The 23,108-nt window shown below is 46.7% G+C and overlaps 1 protein-coding gene across 5 annotated transcripts in view; it reads left to right on the top strand.

Annotated features, from left to right (window-relative positions):
* The window catches only part of MTSS1 (MTSS I-BAR domain containing 1), a 157,665-nt gene that overhangs the window by 8,076 nt on the left and 126,481 nt on the right, over nucleotides 1–23,108 (top strand). For all 5 annotated transcript variants that reach the window (XM_040625868.1, XM_040625865.1, XM_040625867.1 and 2 more), the window contains exons 2-3: nucleotides 14,312–14,373; nucleotides 18,148–18,221. In XM_040625868.1, the coding sequence (XP_040481802.1) occupies nucleotides 14,312–14,373; nucleotides 18,148–18,221 (136 nt within the window). The remainder of the gene's footprint in view (nucleotides 1–14,311; nucleotides 14,374–18,147; nucleotides 18,222–23,108) is intronic.

Raw genomic sequence — 23,108 nt, 5'->3', positions numbered from 1 at the left:
CTACCAAGTTTACACAGTTTTAGCACCCTCAAAAGTACTTTCTCAACCCCACCGAAGCCTGAGTAAAAGCATGTTTAGGTGTTTGTACAACAGCGTGAATATGCTAAACACTGTTGAGCTGGACACTTAAGAATGGCCGAGATGATAGATGGTCTGTGTGTTTTGCCACGATTAAAAATAAAAATAAATGTATAGTGAAACAACATGAAATACATTGAAATATAAAAATAGTAGAAAAAGCATCTTTAGGATACTTAACGATTTTAAATATACAATAGCACAGTCCACCATGGTTTTCTACCATAATGAAATTGTCAAGTATGTTAGCTACTAGCCACATGTGACTATTGAGCACTGGAAGTATGGCGAGCGTGATCAAGGAACTATTAGGCTTTTTTTTTTTTTTTTAAGATTTTATTTATTTGTCAGAGAGAGAGAGAGAAAGAGCACAAGCAGAGGGAGCAGCAGGCAGAGGGAGAAGCAGGCTCCCTGCTGATCAAGGAGCCTAATGTGGGACTCGACCCCAGGACCCTTGAATCATGACCTGAGCTGATGGCAGACGCTTAATGACTCAGCCACCCAGGCGTCCCAAGGAACTATTGAGTTTTATTCACTTTTCTTTAAATAGCCGTATGTGGCTAACCTGCCCTGTTGGATAGCGTAGATCTATAACATACCATCTAAGTAAAAACAGTCCTGCACACCTTCTACTCCCTTCTGGCCCCTTCATTGCGTCTAAACCCCTCCTGTGGAAATTCCAGAGCTCCCGCTGACCTTGGCGTGAAAGACATCTGCTTTTCAATCCTGCGGGCAAGTTACTTAATCTCTCAGCCTCCTTTTCCTCTTCTGTACAAGGGTCTAAGAACGTATGCACCTTTGAGGATTCCGAAATCAGGCTGTGCCTGCGAAGTGCTCCACACCGTGCCTTGCCCACTGGCACTGGTATGTTCGCTGCTGTTACTGTTCCAATCACTGTAGTAATTCTTTCCACCACTTCAAGCAAAAGCTACCCCACCCTTGACCTAGCTGTATTTAGAGTTTGCACTGAAGTTGCAGGAAATGGAGGAGTTGAGTTGTTTTTTTCTGGCTAAGTCAATTACTCTTGAGTTCATTATAACCTCATCTGCCTCAGCTGGGCCTATTTGCATTTCTGTTTGCAAACCCACTGTCTATAAAGGGAGAGGAAGGGCTGGGTGCCCAGTGCGGTCCTCAGGGCATCTAATGCTTGAAAAAAAAAAAAGTCTTTCAGAGATGTTTACACCAGGGTAAGGGGAGAGGAGCAGCTCTGTAAGGGCTGTCTTTTTCTGTCTTACTCCATTTGAGTTCTCCCTTCTTTTTCTGGAATGACCACCAGGAAAGTAGCCTCGTTTGCCTCTTAGCGGGCCCTGTAGCAGCCTCTTGGCACTGATCTTCTGTCCTTTCCTAGGACTTAACCGTATTTGGGTATTTCCTACCCGCCTACCTGCTGGATGTGTCCCACCTGCCTTACCCTGGGATTCAAGGACCCCACAGTTGGGCCCTAGCTGATTGGTCTGCTGTATGCCTCATGCTCCCCATCCTGGAGTCCCAGGCCTCTTTGAACACACCCTGTGCCCCTCATTCTTGCTGTTTGTCCTGCTTGGAGGACGTTTCTGCATTGTTGTCCACTGAAATCTTTCTCATCCTTCAAGGCCCCACCACAAAGTTATCTCCTCTTTCCACCGCCCCAGGTACCCTTAGGCATTCTTCACATTCTGTGTTGAGTCTCCTGAGTATTACATTCTACCTTACACGGTTGCCGTTGGGCTTTGAAGCCTGGCTCTGCCACTTCCTAGGTAGATTACTCTGGGCGAGTTACTCAGCCTCTTGAGACTTATTTTCTTATCTGTAAAATGGGGGAAATAATACTTCCCTCTGAAACTTGTGGAAACTTCAATGAGAAAGTGTATGTAAAGGGCTTAGGATGAAATAAATGTGAAATAAAATGCTCTCTGTATCTGAGCTACCCTGGTAGTTTCTAGTGGAGTACCCTGTAATAATGGCACTCAGATGTTTCAGAAAATACAGGAAACCCATAGCTCCACTTTGATAATGGAATAGTGACAATACTGCAGTGCTTTTCAACTTTCAACATATGCATAATTTGAGAGAACACAGTACACATATTCAACAGATATGATGCTGCCCGCACTGTGAGCCAGGTATTGCTGGGGGTGGAGATCTGTGAGTAAGCCAGGTAAAGCCCTCGCCCTAAATTGTTTTGTCTAGAAGAGGAGCAGAGAAGCAGCGGGATCTTAGGAAGGGTCAAGGGGCTTCTCTGTTTGAAGCAGAGATAGGCCCAGCCGACAAGATGCTGTTGGGTGGTTGACTCCCTGCACGGGTGCCTCTAATTTGTCAGCAGAGGGGAGTAGGTGGGGAGCAGGCAGGGTGTTGAGACCTAGGGGTCTGATACGGCCCTCGAAGGTGACAACCATGAGACACATGTTTGTTTTGCTGAAGAAACCCCCTCCCGTCAGGATCGCCCCAGTAACGGCTCTGCACCCCACGTGACTGAGCACAAAACAGGAAGGGGGGATATTTGCAGTAGGAGGCTGGAAATGCTTGAGATTAGTTTCCAGGGAGACCTCAGTTTCACTTCTGAGGCCTGGCTTGCTTGCATCCTCCTGCAGCTGAGCACGGAGTCATTAAGGAAGTCTTTGAGTTTGGTTTAATGGTCGCTCTTTGTTTTGAAGTGATTGTTTACTGAACCTTCAAAGCCAGCTCTCCAGCAGGATGTGATCTTGGGCCTGAATAATTGGATGAGGCACCCCAATAGGAAGCAAGTAGCGGGGAGCAGAGCCAGGAGGAGCTAGCTGGTGGTGAAGCCTTTGGCATCCCAGCACTCAGGAGCCCTGCAAGCTGCCGCTGCAGGGACTGAGGTTGCCTTGCAGCCAGGAGTAGACCTGAAGCAAGGGTCCCCTGGAACCTGGCCTCTTTGATGTGGTGCTGGCCTTAATTAGGGACACCCTAATTAAGTCACTAAGGAGGGAGCTTATTCCTAAAAAAAAAAAAAATTAGCAAGTGTTTTGAGAGCACCTCATGAGGGATTACTTCTCAAAGATTATGCAAGCAATATAAAGTTAGTGGAAGAAAAACTGAGAAATTTCGGTTAAGTAAAAAACAAAACTCACCCGTAACCGCTTGATTACAAAGTGGGTTATGTACACACATTTTAGACAAAGGTTTTCATGCGGCCCACGCTGTGCCAGAAATTTCTTTTTTCACTTAGCTTTTCACTTACATTGCCTTTCCGTGTATGTAATTTTGAGCCATGTCAGTTTTAATGTTGTGTGGTGTTCCATTGTTTGGTGTGTGCACAGTTCATGTATTCAGTTGACCTGTATTTGAGGACCGACCGTATGCTGGGTTCTGTGTTAAGTGCTGGAGGTGCAGCAGTATAGAAAATGGACGCAGTCCTTGCCCCCCTTGGAGCTTACATTCTAGGGCAGTGCAGACAAGCTAAGTCAGTTCTGTATATTAGAAGGATTATGTGCAATGGGGAAAAATAGAGCGGGGGCAGTGTTGTTGTTTTTAAATACCGTGGCTAGGAAAGGCCTCACAGAGCAGCTGACCTTTGAGCAACACTTCAGGAAGTATGTGGATTATCGGAGAAAGAATGTTCCAGGCCAGGGAAGAGCATGTGCGGAAGCCTTAAGGTGGGCACCAGTTCCATACGTTCCATGCTGATTTCATGTTTAGGCTGTGTCCGGTTTTTAACTAATTAGAAGCAATACTGCAATGAGTATATCCTTGTAGCTAGACATTGATTTGCATTGAGAGTTTTGCCTGAAGGCTTTATCCTGTGTCAAAGGTATGTATTTTTCATGGCATTTCAAACATGTTGCCCAATGCCATTCAGAAAGCACGTATCCGTTCATCTTCCCATGTGCGGGTGCTCATCACCAGGGATTATTTCACTAGGAGCTAGACTTGAATATTGGGACAGAGAAATTGCTGAGACCACAGCTCTTTGGGCCTCAGAGGGACGAGATGTCTTACTTGGCGTGGTGATTTTCTTTTCTTTTCTTTTCTTTTTAAAGATTTTATGTATTTGAGAGCGAGAGTGAGAGAGCAGACAAGCACAGGGCCCCGCTCAGCAGGGAGCCTGACGTGGGGCCGGATCCCAGGACCTGGGATCATGACCTGAGCCAAAGGCAGATGCTTAACTGACTGAGCCACCCAGGAGCCCCTGGTGTGGTGATTTTCAAATCTTGGTGTGTGTGATTTTAGCAAGAAAGTATGAGTGTCCCCTGGGGAGTGTGTTTAATGCAGGTGTCTGGGCCCCCTCCCCAGAGATTTCGATTGTGTAGCTCTGGGGTGGGGCTCAGGCCTCTGCAGTTCTAGCAAACATTCCTAGTGAGTCTCTGGTAGGTTGTGATTATACCAGGAACGGGGCGGGGGGGAGTGGGGTCTTGGGCCATCAAGGGCCTCCTTTGCAGCTCATGAGGTGAGTAGGAAGACTCTCCCTGCTTCCCTCTCTTGTGTCCCCAAATTACACCCCAAAATGACTCTCATGCTTAAATGCACCATGATCTTCTGTATTCTCTTTCCTTTGCTAATTATTTCTTTTGCAGGGAAAACTGTCTCCCTTCTTTATTTCCTTCCCCTTTGCCAGGAAAACGCCCCTTTGTCCTTAAAGACTTAGGTGAGGCATTACCCCCGCCTCCTTGGAAGCTAGTACTTTATATTTGGAGTATGGTGTCCTCCGACTGGTCGCTAACACATCCGTGTTCTACCAGCCTGAGTTCCTCAACGCTTTGGCTCCTTATCTCTCTATGGCCTCCACCCGGCTCGTTGCCTGTGTGTAGCAGGTGCTCATTAAATGCCCCAGGGAGGGTAGCTAGCAATGTACGTAGACGCCTGAAAATAGCAGTTGCTGGAATTTATTGAGTCCTAAGTGCCGGTCACCCTTCTAAGCGCCTGTACTATTTCCCTTACCCTCATTACCATCCTTGGAGGTGGGGACTAGCGCGGGTGTCCTTGACACACGAGCACAGGGCAGTTGCGGGTGACTAAGTCACCTAGGCCATCCAGTGGGTAGATGGGAAGTCGGGCAGGCTGACTCTAGCGCCATGCTCTTGACCCCTACATCACACGGGTCCCGTCAGACTCTGGAGTATGGCTGCGCATCAGGGCGCTCCCTCCAGGCGAGGAGAAGGATGTGCTGTGGGAAGACTAAAAGGAGGACCGCAACTGTACAAGTACCCAACACAGTCATTGCCTTTTTTGGCGACGCCCCCGGGGTGTCCTTCCTAGCAGCCTGGGGTGGGGCTTGGGGGTGTGGAGGAGGCACCATTTAGTGGAAGGCAGCAGGGCACCCAAGGGTGTACAACGTGGCGAGGCCGTTGCTCCCCACGGCGGATTTGACAGATTGCTAGAATCCGTTGTGGGGTTGGGTGGAGACAAGTCCGAGAGGGCATTTCCAGGGAGGAGAAGTGGGTGAGTACAGGTGTGCAAGCATGAAATAATGATAACAATACTTGACGTTTTTATGGGGTGTGGAGCTCACCACGTGTTCTGTTCATTATCTCATTGGGATGTTTATACATGGGCATAAACAAATGAAACAGGAGCTTTGGACTCCACATAATTTATTATTTTGGGGGGTGGCTTACATGTACACAGACATCTCTTACTTGCCCTTGGGTGAGAGCAGCCAGCCCCTGTATGAGGGATCGGATACTGAGTCCCCAGGTGTCCAGTTGTGGAGAAGCAATAAGTTTTAGGGGAACCCGTAGGGCAATTTCATTTAATTTTTTATTTTTAAAGATTTTATTTATTTGTTTTACAGAGAGAGAGCGAGAGCATGAGAGGGGGGAGGGTCAGAGGGAGAAGCAGACTCCCCACTGAGCCAGGAGCCCGACTAGGGACTCGATCCCAGAACTCCGGGATCATGACCTGAGCCAAAGGCAGCCGCTTAACCAACTGAGATCCCCGAGCGCCCCTGGGGGCAATTTCATTTTAAAAAGAACTGGGCAAACTGAGGAGCACTACATGATCTGAACTGGGTGTGAGGGCAAACCCTTCTCTGACCTGAGGCAGATTACTTAATCTCCTGGGCCTTATTTTCCCATGGAAAAAGGAAAAGTGTTCAGTTTCCTGTTCTGCCAAGTGCCCGGGCAGGGTTGTCCTGAGAGCCCTTTATACTCTCAAGGACTATGGAAACATGAGATGGGGCTCTTAATGATGATCGTGAAATACACTTGGACTCTGAGATGGCCCCAGGTGACCCTGGGGGTAGTACAGATTTGGGCAGGGAGAGAGGGAATTTGGGGAAGAAGGAGAGGAGCGGGATTCCATTTTCATAGAAATGGTAGCTCATGGTATGCACCCCAGTTTTTGCAAGAGTGAAACAATGGAACCAGAAGCCTCGTTGTGGCATAGAACAAGGCTGGGGTGCCCAGAGTGGCTTTGTCACATGATGGCCGGCGCTGCCCGGTAGCGCTTTCTGCAGCGGGACACGTCGGGACACGTGTTCTGCACCTCCGTGGCCTAGTACTACAGCCACGGGCCACGTTTGGCTCTTGAGCACTTGAGTGAGGAACTGAATTTTACATTTTGTTTAATCGTAGTGAATTTAAGTCCATGTGGCCAGTGGCTCTTTGGCTGGAAGGCTCAGGGTAGACAAAGGAATGCCTTTTGGCAGAAAATGTAAACAACAACAACAACAATAAAACTTTGAAGGTACAGTTGACACATTTGGTTGGTTCTTCTTTTATTTCAAGTGGCCACCTAGCCAGGGTGTCAGAAAACAGGCATTGTGGGCATAGGACGTCATAGCACTGGAGGAAGAAGACGCCTGATGTCCTTGACTTAATTAGGGTCTTATGGTTACAAATGGAGCAGTTTGTGAGGGGAGGTTGGGTGGAGGGAGCACCTTTTGTGGTTAAATCTTCCTTTTCATAGGCGTTATTTATTGCTGGTGAGCTTGGGCAAGTGGGTGAGGGTGGGCGTGTGGAGGAAGCAACCATTGATTATCCCCAAGGCTGTCATCCACTTGATGGACAGGGATAATTAGTGGATTAGGCAGGCCCCAATCAGGGAATAAAAGCGCAGGAATGGTTTTTATGATGGATGGGCTACACAGTGCCTTTCATCCGAGGATCTCGGGAGCCCTTCCTCTTACAGGATGGGGTGGGGAAGGGTGGCTTTGGGGACAAAGCTGTGACAGGCAGGCAGGGGCCCCGTCCTTCATCCTGCACACCCACTTCTGGGAGCGGCAGATTCCTGGCTCATGCTTGTAGAAGAACACGGGGTCCAGGGGCACGCCTGCTCAGATCAGAAGCTTCCTCTGGAAGCTTTGCTTTTCATTTCCCCGAAGTCCACACCGAGGGGTGACCTAAAAGAGGAGGAGCAGGGATGCTGGGGGCGGCATGGCTCATGCCGAGGGGCCTGGTGGCTTGGGGTGGTGACAGCAGCAGCCTGTAGAGATGCTGCAGATAGGCTCTCTGATCTGGTAGAAGCCGATCGGGCCCCGTGTCCATCGAAAACCTGGAGATGTGATCAAGTTACCCATAATCGCACCACTAATGACAGCACCTGTGAACACTGCTGGTTCATTCCTTCCAGACCTTTTTCTACACGAAGGGCTTTTCTTTGTTTTGTGCCTTGTGTTTTCTTTTTCACGTGGTTGAGGATCGCGACCATTTCTGGCTCCCCTGGGGAGCAGTTTTGCAGTTGCAGTCGGGGGGCTGTGGGTTTGGGGAGCCCTTGTACCTCCCTTGGCCTGAGCAGGACCCAGCCTGCCTACTGAGCAGCAGCCTCCTGCAGCCCTGGGGCTAGGCCGGGAGCTGGGGCTATTCATCTTGAGGCTTGTACTTCCCAGCGTCAGGGAAGCCCTTGGGCCCCAAAGTCGGTCCTCCATTTCCTTGGCTGCGAAGTAACAGCAGCCCGTGCCTCAGCAGGGGGTGGTGAGCACGGACGGAGTGTGTATCAGGCCGTGCTCCTCCGGGTCCGTGCGCCGGCAGCCTCTGCATCACGTAGGGGAAACAAGCGGCACCCAGGGAATCCGAACCTGCATTTCTGCAGGGTCCCCAGGTGGTGGACATGGAAGTGAAAGTGTAAGGCCTGCTGATCTATGCCCCTGGCACCAAGCACCTGTTTAGAAACTGGTGACGCTCCACGAATGATGGTGACAGTGATGTCGTCAGGGTGGAAAGAGGGGCTTGGGAGGTTAGCCGTCCAGTCGTGTGTGTGCCTGGGACTTGAGTTCTCAGCGGCATGACCACTGGTGAGCCAGCGTCCATCTGGAACCTTTGGGCAGGACCGAGGCCTTTGAGCTGGAACTACACTCCCTGGAGCCAGTGCCTGGTTTATTGTCCTTGTGAGACTTCTCCAGCTCTGGCTCCTCTCACATCGCCCCTCCCCTGACCACAGCTCCTGGCTCCTCCGAGTTCCCTGTGTGGCAGCGTGGGTGTCTGGTTCCCTCAGCTGTCCCCTGAGGTCCCGCTGCCACGGCGGGCTGGGCTGGGAGAGGCAGTTGCTGCATTATTTATGGGGCATCGTTTGCCAGCCGGGCCGATGAGTTACACACAGTTTATTCTTCTGCTCCGTGTGTGGGATGCCATCCTGGGCCTCTGTTTAATACAGAACAAAACAAAGCAAAACAGAACCCCAAGCCAAAACAGCCACAGGCTGGGTCCTGCGCCCTGTGCCCTGTGTCAGGCAAGTGGCCTGTCCAGCCTTCTGGCTGTGGGGAGAGTGGAGGAAGGGGACGGAGAAGAGGAGAGGGACCCTGGGGTGGGGTGGTGTGCCCAGAGCTCAACTTTGCGGGTGGGGGTGGGGAAGCCAACTTGCATATTTGCTTAAGTGGCCCCCAACCTCTTGGGGAGTTGGTAGAGATTGGGTGGGTCTCTTTTCTCAGAAGTGAAAGGCTTCACCACCCACCCCCTCCCTAAGGGACCAGACTGCTGTTAGGTATGTGACCTGTTAGTTTCTCTTGTCACCTAGGTGGCTTGGGAGGTTTTTTTTTTTTTTTTAAGATTTTATTTATTTATTTGATAGAGAGGACTAGCAGGCAGAGGCAGAGGGAGAGGGAGAAGCAGGCTTCCTGACGAGCAGAGTGGGGCTCGATCCCAGGACCCCAGGATCATGGCCTGAGCCAAAGGCAGATGCTTAACCAGCTGAGCCACCCAGGCGCCCCGTGGCTTGGGATTGAATGTCACTCACCATCTGCCAGGTCTTTTGCTGCCTTTTTTTGTGATTGAACTCTGACCTTGCCCTTGAAGGCTGCTCACAGTCACCTTGTCCACCCTGTCCATGTCCTGCATCTCCCCAGCGTCAGTGTGCCACTCCAGTGTCCCTTGGAGAGAGCCCACTTATGTCCTCTCTGCTTCCCTGTTTTGTGCCAACTGTTGCTCTTACTAGAAATGCTTTTCTTTCCTCTCTCCATTTCTCTGTTCTTGAGCTCACGGTGTATGAGACTCAGGCTCGTAGATGATGAATTGCATGATGTAAGGGTAGTAGGTGCATTCAAGAATGCTTGGAAAGAGGTGACATTAGAGCTAGACGGGTGGTGATGGCTGAATAGGAGTTTTCCAGACGCTTGAATCCTCTTGGAGGTTAGAAGAGAGAATAGCTGTCGGTGGTGGTGTGTGTGGTGTGGGGAGCATGGTGGGCACCCCACCTGGTGGATACAGAAGTGGGGCTTCCCTGCCTGTCTTCAGGGAAGCCCCACCTCTCTTGCTGTAGGAAAAAGGGGGGAGTCCCGCAGTTTGATCAAGGGAGTCCTTTACATGTTTGTAAACAAACTTGTTTTTGGAACAGGAGACTTTTCCTTTCTCTCAAAATCCAGTGTGGTGTGGGTTCTATTTTCAACAAATTGCCTGGGATTGAGAACCTACCCTCGTCTCCAAAGAAGTCAAGGGGTTCCAGGGAGAGGAGACTTTGCCTGTGACTTCGGACTTGGCAGAGCCCCGGTGCCTGGCGCGAGTCTTACCTTCTTTGATTTTGGTCTGTCTGGAGCGTTGTGAAACCTTTATGTGTTCTCTGGTGAACCCCACAGAGGGGTCTGCGTGGAGACTTTTTGACAGCCCCAGGAGTGCGTTCCTGGGGATTTCCTCAAAAGTGAACCAAGCCCAGTCAGAACCAGTGGCCTCGAAGGGAGAGCTTTCTGTGACTTGTTGGTGGGTGGTGCAGATCAGAAAATTAAGGCCTGTGTTGGAATTGTTTTCTGAAAGGGTTCTCAGTGGATACGGCATCTTGAACTGCAGATTTCTTTTGAAACTTCAGTATATTCTCTTTGGCTCAGTCTTAGAGTCTAGAAAATGCCCCGGCTTTTTCTCTTACTTTTAACTCTTCAAGTTTCTTCTCTCTCCTCTCTCACTTCCTCCAAGCTTTTGAATTTTTGTAGTAAATCTACTTTTCAGGTGGGTAGAAACTTTTTTTTTTTTTTTTTTTACCTTGAAAGAAACTTAAAAAAAAAAACTAGATCTAGAGCAATCCAACATCACCTTGCCTTTAAATTTTAATAACATTTACGCACTTTAAAAAATTCTCAACAAGGAGGTTTTGTCTTCTGTTCTTAGAAGTTTTTTTTTTTTTTTTTTAAGAATCCATTAAATTATATATTGCCTAAAACAGGTGGGCCTGACACTCTTTGATAGACTGTCAAATATCATTAAATCAGGAGAGGGCTGCTTTTGGCAGCCTTCTTCTGGCTGAGTGGGTGTTCGTGGGCGGAGAGCTGTGTGCTGCACCCCTTGACTGGAGAGGGGACCCTCCTTTTGTTGCTAATTTGGTAAAGACTGCAGTGAGGCTCCCAGTGGTGGGGGCAGATAAGTCATTTTTTTGAAGAGCTTTGAGCAGTTGATTTCCGGCACATTCATGTCGGTCTGAGTACTCCTCCTGCCGTGTGCCAGGGAGTGGCGGAGACTAGTCTGACTCCCCGCACCCAGCTGGTTAACTAGCTGTGAGATGCAGCTCGTTCTGTGCTTAGGACTAAGCATGCAGGATTCCAGCCTGGACGGACAGTCTGACTTACAGGCTTTAACATCTGAGCCAGTAGCCTGAGTGAGGTGACAGGGGCCTGCAAAGCCTTGGCTCAATCCTGTCCAATGTTTATTGGACAATGGCAGATTGCACTGAGCACTTTTGATGTCTGATCTCTGTTATCCCTCATGCCAACCCCAAGAAGTAGTGACTTATCCCCTTATTTCTTCCCTCCATTCTTTCAGTGTTCAGAGATGTCAGTGTTTAGTAACAGTGAAGGAATTATTTGTCTTTATGGTTCGTCTTTATAAGGAGCTGACCCTGAGAGGTAAAGTGGCTTCCCGCTAATAATGGTGCAGCCATGGCTAGAAATTAGGACTGTGGGCTTCCTGCACAGACCTGTTTTCTTTTTGGCGTGTTCTCATTGAATGTGCCTCACCTTTTTCTTCAATACTCTGGATCATCTCAGATCATCTCATCTGGAACTTCTCTGGGGGCCCATGCAGGAGAGCGGTTGGTGCTGGGGAAAAGAAGGCCCAGCGGTCATGGCCTCCTTTGTGTAGATGAGTGATGCTAGTACCTTTTGGCTAGAAGGTGGTGGTCAGTATGTTTGAACATCTTTAGGTTTTTCCAAAAGCTTCTCATACTTTCTTGGGGACCTGGAAGAGAAGAAAAGATTAGGTGAGGCTGTAATTGGTGGGTTGAACTCTTATGCTCTTAAGGATGTTGATGTCCATGGGGACAGAGATCTCTCTCGGCCAGCCAGAGAACTCTGATCTCAGCCCTTGCCCCTATAATTACTTGGATATAGATGTAGAAAGGGTGTCCATACTTGATGAGAAAATGGTAAATACATTGGGTGTTATAATTGGACTTCTCTACCAGGTCTCGATGGGCCTGGAATGGTAGCCTGAGCCTTCAAGGATTCATTCAACATAAGCTAAACTAAAGTTGTGCTCTTGGGTAGAAGCAGTGCACTGGGGCGCAAAGACGAAGTGGAGGCTGGGTGGCTTAGCAGTGTGCTGACAGGCCCTGTGTGTGGCTACTAGTGTCAGTAGCTCAGGTTGAGCTGCCAGAGCATCTCTGCCAGGAGCCAGTCAGACAGGATGCCTGGCCCGGTGCAGCTTAGCGCCCCGTGGGAGCAAATTGTCGCTTGGGGGAATAAATCCCGAGACCTGCAGTTGGACCAGGCAGGTCTCTGATGCAGAGCTGATCGATGTGCTCTAGTGGCATCAGTGAAACAGGCTTTAGGCTCTGGGCACTTTGTAACTTCATGGTGCTCTTGCTGCTGGGACCTCTAGTCTGATCTTAGAATTAAAAAAATATATATAATGACTATTGTTTTCGTAAAAATGATACTGTTATTTAAAACACACAAAACACAAAACAAAAAAACTATGACCATATGGGAAAATACAAACAAGAAAGCAACACATGGGTCCAAATCTTAGTTTCCAGAAATAGCCCATTTTAATGTTGGTAGACAATTTTCCAGATATCTCTCAGCACATTTTCAGACAGACTTGATAGCTAGAGAGATATAGAAAAAGGCACTTTTATGATAAGATGCAAATCCAAAAATATATTTAATTTTACTTTTATTTAACAGGAGAATTGAAACTTTAGTGAAGTAATACTGAAGAAATTGCTGAACTTCAGATGACTGTTTCATCACCCAAAGAAATTAGTTTCTCAGGCATCCCTTTATTTTATTTTTAAAAAGATTTTATTTATTTATTTGAGAGAGGGAGAGAGCAGGGGGAGGGGCAGAGGGAGAGGGCCAAGCAGACTTCCCGCTGAGCCTGGAGCCCAGTGCGGGGCTCAAGCCTCCCTATAAAGCAGTGGTTCTTTGTTTTTGTTTTTTGTTGTTGTTGTTTTGGTTTTTTTTAACGATTTATTTATTTTAGAGAAAGGGAGAGGGTGCCTGCAAGCAGGGGAGGGGAGAGAGACAGTCCTCAAGCACACTTCCCACTGAGTGCAGAGCCTGACGCGAGGCTCGATCCCAGGACCCCGAGATCCTGACCTGAGCTGAAATCGAGAGTCATACGCTTAACTGACTGAGCCATCCAGGCGCCCCTGTTATTGGCATTTAGTGAACCGAGGTCAGGGATGGTGCAGAGCACCCTACAATGCACAGGACAGCCCCCCACGAAAAAGACCTGTCTGGCCCAAACAGTCAGTAGTGGCAAGGTGGAGACTTTGCACACGAGGGTAAACCGCCAACTCACGGGGCGGCCGATGTTCCATCCCGTCAGTCAGTATTGGAGGCACTTAACATTCTGTCCTGCAAGTACCCCACCCAGGTGTTTAGTCTTAGTTCTGTATGTAAATGGTTCAGTGCCAAACCCTGCTTCTTTGGCCAGGGCTTCTCCTTTTATGGGTTTATTTTGCATCCCCTTTTGCAAGTCTCCTTGGTCTTAATATAAATCGAATGTGTATGTGGAGGGAGGTGTCAAGCTCCAGTCTGTTTGCTCCAGTCAGAATGGCACCTGTAGTTTTGAGTTTGTGTCTGAGTACCGTGGTTTAAAGAGGAGCGGGAGATACCTCATCGTGTCCCCAGGACGCTGCCCGGATGTGAAACACTGTCCTGGGTAGGACATGAACCACACTTGGGGAGAGAAGGGAGAGCTGGGGATGAATGTGCTGGTTTTCCTCAGTTCTTTGAAAAGACTTCCACGTGGAGGCTGGGTTGGGCGTCACCCTGAGGGTCCCCAGAAGGTTCAAGCCAGTGCTGCACGGACCTAGAGGACACGGTAGCGGATAGAGGCACTCAGAAGAGGGTGTTGAGTTCCCTGTGAGCTGAAGTGTGCTGGGGATCCGCATGCCATGTCCTATGTAGATGCTGGGTTCAAGCCATCAGCGGGGTGGCTACCCTTACGTAACTTCTCAACCTTGAGATTCTGATCCTTTAGTAATGCTTCCCAGTGGCTGCCAATCTCTGTCCTGGGGAGGAGTGCAGATCACTCTGGTTCCCTCCTCCCTGCCCGCCGGGAATGAGGGTGGGGAAAAGCCACAGCCATGGTCAGGTGGTTCCCGGTAGAGCCTTGAATGTTCTGCGTATATTGAATTTGGACCCACCATCTGTTACTCAAAAAGTGATCTATCAATGTATGTGTTAGATTCTGCCAAACTTGTTCAAATTGGCGTTTGTAGTATTTACAAGATAACAGGGCCTGAGCACATTCTAAACCCATTTCTGAGCCAATGCATTTATATATAATCTGGGCACCGTATCCTCGACTGCAGAGGAAGAGAGCACACACAGATTGCTCCCTGTGTAATTGGAATTGGGTGTTCTGTTATTGTCTTAATCAGATGTCTATCACAGCATGCCTTACTGATTGATGACTTTGTTTTGTTGTAGGGGAGCTATCCAGTGTGGGAAGATTTCATAAACAAAGCAGGAAAGCTACAGTCCCAGCTTCGGTAAGTAGAGAAGCATGTCATCCCCAGAAAAAATGGCAACATCCTTAGACAGAGGATGGATTAGGATAGATCCAGGGTGCGGATTGAGGTTAATTTTGGAAGCATTACAGATACAGAAGCATGTAGCGGGTTCCCATTTGAGCATTGCCACTTCTTAGCCTTTTTGTCCTGACCCCCGAGTCCCGTATGTAAAACTGAACTCCTATCGGCTCTGCCTTCTTCCACAGGAAGTTTGAGAGTCAAATGAGGTATCATATGTCAGGTAATAATAAGCAACATTTATGTAATGCTCACTATGTGTGGCATATGTTAACTTAATTGGATCTCACAGCCCCACAGGGGTAAGTACAGTTAGTATCCTCAATTTACTGATGAAAAAACTGAGGCACGGAAAGCTAAGTAACTTGTCCGAAGTCACACAGCTAGTAAATGGCAGAGCAGGGATTTGAACCTGAGTCTGGCTACCTAGTCCATTCTGCTCACTGCCTAGCTTTATAAAGAGTTTACAACTGACTGTTGCTATTGTATAATTCCGTGTGCGTGAAATGTTTAGAAAATGCAGATCTGTGGAGACAGATAACGATTAGTGGTTGCCTGGGACTAGGAGAGGAAAAGGAGATGGAGTACAAATCTTTTGGGGGTGATGGAAATGTGCTAAAATTGGCTTGCGGTAGTGGTTGCAGAATTCTAAGTTTACTAAAAAATTGTTGAATCACACACCCAAAAAGGGTGAATCTTATGGTGTACAAATTATGCCACAATGAAGCTGCTTAAAAAAGCCCAAGATCTAGGGCCGAGCGGCTCTAAGGGGCTATTATTGTTGCCTTGTCTTCTGCGTGCTTGTGTATCATTTGGTATGCAATAGGAAGTTTGTCAGCATCTTCTTGTTACAGCTATATGCTTTTAAATCACTGGGGAGAAGGGTGACCCACATGGTGGGTGCCCCATGAGGGATGGGACATTTTAAAAAGCAGTAATTTTCATGACTCCTGTTCATGGCTTATGGGGGATGACATCAGTTGGTTTGGATATATGGAGGTGGTTTTCCAGAGGACAAAGCAGGTAGGTGTTTCCTAGGATAAAAACCCACGTGGATGATGTGATGCTCTTGGTCCTTTGCCCGTGGATGTCACCGCCCAGAGCTTTAGCCATAAGACTGGACATTCCATGGCTCCCCTGTAGATCATGAGAGAAGAATTCCAGGAGGAAGGATCTTTCCTCTTCCATCCTGTCAGCTTTGTGGGGCCTGGGATTTCTACCCCATGAACCTAGGATTCCCCAAGCTGTGAGTGGTCTTCCAGATGGACAGTTGCCTCGGGCATATAGCCCCTTCTCTGCTTGTCAAATCCTTTACCATTTTGGTGCATAAGAACTTATACAGACTTAAAAAAAAAAAAAAAAGAGAAAGAAAGAAAGAAAAAGGAACTTGTAAAGATTTTCTGCTGGGCCAGCTTCACCCTCCTCTGTTTGAAAGCAGGCCCCTGCGGGGGCCTTCACCAGGGTCACCTTATGAGCTACACCTACCCTCCCATCTCTGCTACTATTCGCATTTATTTCTAACAGTTAGTCTCCATCCTATAGGAGGTCCCTCCTGGAGTAAACCGGAAAAACGTTTCAGTACCCCTCCCCCACCACCCCGTCTCATTTCTTATCTGACCTCATTTAATTGTCTGGCAGCCTTTCAGGGTTGACCAAGGAGAAGATCCTCTCTTCCCCTTTTACCAAAGAGGAAACTAAAACTTAGAGTAATTATTTGTTTAGCATAGCTAATCAGTTACAATGAAACTTAAAGCAATCTTTTTTTAAATTAAAGTTTATTTATTTATTTTAGAAAGAGAGCGTGGGGGAGGGGCATTCGGGAGAGAGAATACTGAAGCAGACTCCCCGTTGAGCACAGAGCCTGACACGGGGCTGAATCCCAGGACTCCTGAGATCATGATCTGAGCCCAAATCAAGAGTCGGCCGCTTAACCGACTGAGCCACCCAGGCGCCCCAACACGTAAAGCAGTCTTATCCCCATTGGTACAAAGAACATTTTATACTTTTTTCCCCCCACAACGTTTAGGCCTCCTGGGGACAGGGACCATTTCTTTATTTTGTCAGAGTAGCAGTACCCAGCTGAGAGCCTCCTGCACATGGTTTAGTTTCCATAGTAAAGAAAGGATGAGAAGACTGTAGGAGAGGCGCGTAAGCTTGGAGTGCGCCCGCGGAATCACGCCTCTGTGCTGCCGGTGCGTGCGTGTTGGCTCAGCCCCGGGGGAGAACCAAGATGGCTCATGACAACAGCAGCCAATGAAATAGGACTCAGTGGAGGGTAGTGGTTAAAAGCTCCTAATTCCTCATAGTTGACCACCATTCTCATTTTCAGGGGAGCCCGTGTTGTACGCAAGACACCTCTACAGCTGGCTCATTAAATTGGGATGATCGGCATTGACTTGAATGAGAATCAATCCAGCCATTGTGTGAGATGTTAATCGTCGATCAGAATGAGCTATTTATAAATCCCAGGATGTTTGATAAAGCTAACTTTTCCAGGGTTTGCATTTGATGTCAACTCTTTGAAAAATATGCTTCAGAGTGGCTTTTTTCTTTCGGTTTTGTTCTGTATGTCTTTTTTTTTTTTTTTTTTTTTTTTTTTTTAATTTGAGCAGAATATTTTCTTGCTCTACTCGAAAATATCAGGCCTCATTCTGCAGTTTGGTGCTAAGGCACTGTGGCCTGGGTTTTCCTGGGGACCACTCCCAGCACCTTCCAGAATCTTCTGTGTCAGCTACTGTTGCTGAGGTGTAGGGTCCTTTCTTCAGTTCCATCTTGAACTTCCTTTCTTGTCCTTGTTCTCATGTTCTTCCTTCAACAGTTTTGCGTTCCTAGGAATGCTGAGCAAAGACTAGATTCATATGTGAAAAACTTGGAAATGAGCTTATGTGTTCTAGCTGTCACAGCCCTGGTGGGGAGCGGGGCTGACCCTTCACTGGATGACATCTTGGGATCACAGCACTAGGAACCGGTAGACCACGGAGTGCTCAAGAGGATGTGAAGAACTCAAAATAATTTCTAGGACAGCAAATGAGTGCAGTGACTTCTCCCCAGTCTCAAGGAATTCAGAGGATGCAGTCGAGATAGCATTCTAAGGTTGAAAAACTAGTCTCAGTTTCATTATAAGTGGGATTTAGGGGGAAAAGTCACACGGCTGGGATCTTGTCCTGCAGCGGGATGGGCACAGGACTGCATCCTGCCGGGCTGTACCCGTTCCAGTTCCGAGACGAACTGGTGACTTTGAAAGTCACTCTAAACTTGTCTCTGTTTGCCCATCTCTAAATGAATTATTTAAAGCAGAGGCTCTGCTCTCTCTCCAAGATTTCATCTCCCGGTCCATATAGGATGCTGTTTGCCTACTCTAAAATGAATTTCACCTGTACCATTTCTGGTTTTTAATGATGTTTTTCTTTTAGGTTAAAACACCTTCTTTCCTCCTTTGTGAAATTTGGCCCAGTAATTATGTTATGTCATCAGGTGGAACGGGACGGGAAGAATTGCCAGCATTTACTGACCAGCACCCAATGCGCTGGGTATTTTTGGGGGAGAGTGCTCATATGAGAAGGAGAAGTGCTTCCTGAGCAAACGGGGGCCTGCAAAGCCAGTGCCTGCCCACGTCCAGTTGAGTCCTTTCTCCTAGAAGGTCTCATTCCGTTCCCCACAGAGGTGTTAACCCTTTAGCTGTAATGAATTTGCGTGAGACATTCCTCATGCTTTTGTTCTCTGTTTGCATTTTAGGACCACAGTAGTAGCAGCAGCTGCCTTCTTGGACGCCTTTCAGAAAGTGGCTGACATGGCGACCAACACACGTGGTAAGCAGATGGAGGGATGGCTTCCAGCACGAACCGAAGGCAGCATGTGGGCTCTTACCCTTGGGTTGCTTCATGAGGAGCTAGAGCTGAAGTGATCAGAGCTTAGCTGACTCATGGTTTTAACTTCCTAGAAAACTCTGTGGGGTTCCACATATTAGAAGTTGCAGATAGTCCTCCAGATAACGAAGCACATGAGAGGAGGAGTGAAAAGTAGAGAAAAGGAGGCACAGTTTGTGCGGGGTCAGGGGGGCTTGATGTGTGATGTGGATCAGTTTTAGTGGCATGCGGGTTGCAGAGCCTGGGACCGTGTGTTTGGTTGTAGTTCCTCTCTCCTCACATGGGTTGTCCTCAGATTTTCGTTATTCCCTTGTGGAGAGGGAAGCTGTGAGAATGATCCAACAGACCATTTTTCTGCAAGGACCCCTTGTGTAAGTTGTGTCCTATTGTGTTGTATCTGTGTGTCTCCTGCATTTGACTGCAAACCCCTTGAGACTATGACGTATTCATGTCGGAACTCCCCCAGAATAGTGCCTAGGACAAAGCAGGTGTTCAGAAGTAGGTTTATTAAATCGGTGAACAAAGGGAAATCTTGTGCAACTTTTTAATAGTTTCAGTGACTATAATGAGAACATGTGAGAGGTATAAAGAAGCTCCGGTATCCACCACCATTGTCAGAAAGACAACATCACCCATAACGTGGAGACCTCTGTTCGAAGGGGGGGGTGCTTTCCTTTTCATTCCCAGGCAGGGAAGCTCTCCTGCCTTTTTTTTTTCTTTTTTTTTTGCCTTATTTTTCTGGGTCAGCCTGTATACTGTCTGTTCATCGTCATGGTAACATTGGAAAACATGGGTGTTGGGGGTGGGCATTGGGGGGTTGTTGCTCTCAGTCATGTGAAGGTTTAGCTTCTTGGAAACACACGATGGCTACCTCCAGCGGGTTTCAGTTGGTACCCCTTTACCTTCGGTGCCTAATTAAATATTCAAATGAATTTGCAGTGAGGACACTTCTCATTTGTTCAAGAAACTTGAGAACTGCTAATATTTTAGGTACTATTATGGGACCACAAAAATCAATAGATTATTTATTCTCCTTGTCCTGGAGGGGCCTGCAATCGAGTGGGGGGCGGAGAGTAGATGTGCAAATAGAGAATTTCGGGATGGAAGTAATATGTGTGGTACAGTAATAGTGCTGGAACAGCGTGCTTGGGGAATATAGAAAAGTGAGTAATTAGCTCAGCTCAGGGAGTCGAGGTTCTCCCAGGGGAGGTTATATTTCCCGTTATTTCCAAGATGCCAACGGTGTTTCGAAAGGTTCCCTAGGAGAATGTGATGGAGACACGAAAGCAATGGTTGGAAGGACTTGATCTGGTCTGTCAGCTTGATATCGGTCTTAACTCTTATCTTTTCTTAATCCCTTAAAAAATTCTTCCATAGTCGACATGTGTCCATTGTACTCTTCTTACTTGGATATTCTGAAGATTCTGTAACATTTAAGCCAACAATCACCACTGTTAGTGTTTTTGAGTCTGCTTTCAAATATCGTCTTCTGCTTCAAAAGCCTCTGGAACTGGTCTTGTCAGTCACGTTGATGTCTTTCTAGAAGAGCCACCAGAATGTGTCTTCCTTAAAAGAATGGCTCTACTATTTGAAAGGACAGAGATTGCTGGTGTTGCATTTTTGAGACTCTGTGATTCTTAATAAGTTTTTTGTATTTTCATATTTAATTATTGATGGGGCCCTCAAGACGGAGAAGAGCAGCATCCCCCCGAGTTCCCATAATTGCCGGCAGCAGGAAATGGGGTTTCTGCAGAGGCTGCTCCCCGGAGTGGCTCTCTGTGGGAAACCGGAGGGCCTGCAAGTCTCATGGCTGCAGGGAGGAAAAACAGAGCAACCGTCTGTGGGAAAAGAAACCAGAATAGCCTCTCTGTGACGGTGACGGAGGTAGAGTCGCAGCTTGGAGGTGAAGTGTTTGACAAAAGACAAATAATGCCCCAGTGAACAGACCCCCGCTTTGAGGTATTTTTAAACCACTTGATTTCAGGTCATTTTTAGCGATGCCAGAATAACTTCACATCTCGCGATCTCTAGAAATCCCTCTGCATTGGGGTAAAAAGAACTTTCTCTTGAGTGTGAGCGCTTTCACATGACCTAGAAAGGGTACGGTTGATACAAAGAAGGTATATTTTATGGAGGTGATAAGAGAGAAACCATGAAGGCGCTTCTCCAGTGGTCAACAAGCACCAGACGTGATTTTTATTAAGTTATTTTTAACTTAAAAATGGAAAAACCTAGACCATGCGCTTTTGTTTAAACAATTCACATAACAAAGTCTGTAAAGTAAAATCCACCCTCCCCGTGCCCCCTGGCGGGGATTGGGCTGAGCATCATTTGTAGACTTTTTTGCGTATATGAACACATCTGGGAGGAAGAAAGCTGGTTGCAGAATGACGTGTAGAAAGGTACATGGAGTAAAGTGCTTCTGGATGATGTAAAGGTAGCCCGAAAGGAACACATTCCCATGCTTTTACTCCACGGTATGTTATAATTTCCTTTCCACGTTCATACCTGTGGATCTGTCTCATTCTTTCTAGCGTCCAAACAGAATTTCATTGTCTGGATACAGCACAGTTCTAGCATTCTGCTGTGGATGGAAATTTAGGATATCTCCCATTTATTTGCTGTTACAAGGCACGCAGCAGTTAATGCCCATGTATACATCCTTTGGGAGATCAGGGTGTAATCTGTTTTTAATAGTGTGTGCATCTCCACGGAAACAGTGTGTAGAAAATGCTTCAAACTCTTGGTCAGCGGCAAATCTATTTGGACGTAAGGTCATTAAAGGCTGCGACTCTATATGGTTTGCAGTTCGGTATCTACCTTCTGCAAAAGTCCAGTTTTTTGTTTGTTTGTTTTTTCGCTTAGAATTTTTGGATGTATTTTTTGAGTCCTTCTTGCTCAGAGTGACAGAAGGCAATTTAAGTGCATCTCTTTGGGGCAGGCATCCAGAATCTCAAGTTAGCATGTCTCTGGTTTCCAAAATATTAGCATTCCATATTGTCTCCCAAAGCTCTGAAATTCCTTTGTCCTTTTTAGCTAATATTTTACATTAGCTATTAATACAATTTATTTAGGAAAAACTTTTTTTTTTTAAATAATTTTTATTTTGTTATATTAGTTACCATACAGTACATCCCCAGTTAGGAAAAACTTTTAAAGCTGTTCACTATAAGAGCAACATTAGTGTAGTCATTATATAACTTGTTAAATAGGATGTGGAAATATGTTAGAACTGTTTTTTGTTCATTATACAAATGCGTGTAAGTTGCTATTATAATGTGTGTATTTAGATTAATAATTAAACCATAATGGAATTTAAGAGTTTATTAGCACCATAATCCATAGTACAGTTTCATATTTTGTTGGTTGTGCATTCTGGAATGAATATACAGTTTGCAATTAGCATGAAAGTACACCTTTTCCCATATTACTAGCCACAAAGAATTAGTGTTTAGGCATTTGCTATGCGTGGAACGCCAGACTTTATGGAGCAGAGACCCCATCTTCTTTGTACCCATGATGGACCAGCAAACGACCTGTCATTGGAGTTGGGAAATGTTGCAGTTGTCTGAGTTACTTAAAAAAAAAGAAAGAGAAAAAGAAAAAGAGAAAAGACTAAGGGGCTTGAAGTGGAGGGCTTCTCTGCTCTGGATAGCAGAGGCACCTTTTGGGGAAGAGCGTTCCTGCACCTGTGAGCACGTCCTTGCACACTGGGCCCTGCTCCCTGTTTCACTGGAAGGCAGGGGTACTGAGCTGATGAAACCCGCCACCTTAGTCAGCACTGGCCCTTCGCACCACTGCATTGTTTGCTTGTGTCAGCAAGGGCCTTTGAAGAGCATAATGCTGTGTGACTTTCATTTCTGGCTGCCTCTGTGTGCCTGTGTAATTACTTTATAGCTTTGAAAAATCATCTCAGGGTTGTTTAGATAATGATACACCAAACCCAGAGTGAGGAATTTAAGATTTTATGAAGAAAGGAAATGGCTCCCCAGCCGATCATCTTTAATGTCCAGGAGCCTTTGTACATCACTTTAAAAAAGTAGGCATGGTTTCAATGTTGGAAATCATGATAGCTAACCTTTATTGAATAGTAAAGCGGGCCGGGCTCTGTTCTAAGAGCATCACCTATTCTGAATCTGTTCTCACAACGTGGATACGTGCTCATTATCTCCATTTTAGGTGATGAAGTCAGGGTAAAGAGAACTTACCTAAACCAAGGTTAATGGCCAGTAAGTGGTAAAAGGAATCTGGCCCAGAGCCTAGATTTTAACATTAAGTTACGATTCCTTATGTAAGGAGCTCCTGGATTTAGTATAAGCTTATATTTGCTTTTAAAGTTACTTGATCCTGAATGCATTAAAAGATCTATGTAGCACCTCGGAGTAATCTAGATTGGGAGCTGTGATGCCTGGGTTTGTCTTCTTGTTTTGCCAACTATGTAGCGCTGAGTAAATTACAACAGCCAACTGCCCTACCCCCTGCCCCTTATCCAAGGGGTATACTATCCAAGACCCTCAGTAGATGCCTGAAACTGGGGATTGTCCTGAACCCTAAACATACTGTTTTTTCCTATATATATATACTTATGATAAAGTTTAATTTATAAATTAGGCTCAATAAGAGATTAACAACAAAAAGTAATAATAAAGTAGACCAATCATAACAATATGCTATAATAAAAATTATTTGAATGTGGTCTTTCTGTCTCTCAAAATATCTTCTTGTCCCATACTTCTTGTAATGATGCGAGATGATAAAATGCCTACGTGATGAGATGAAGTGAGGGGAATGACGAAGGCACTATGACATAGCATTGGGCTCTTCCGACAA

The sequence above is a fragment of the Ursus maritimus genome, unplaced genomic scaffold (assembly GCF_017311325.1).
Source record: "Ursus maritimus isolate PB19 unplaced genomic scaffold, ASM1731132v1 scaffold_9, whole genome shotgun sequence".
In the NCBI taxonomy this organism is placed as follows: Eukaryota; Metazoa; Chordata; class Mammalia; order Carnivora; family Ursidae; genus Ursus; species Ursus maritimus.
The sequence above is the reverse complement of the archived record's forward strand: the minus strand, read 5'-3'. Positions and strand labels throughout refer to the sequence as shown.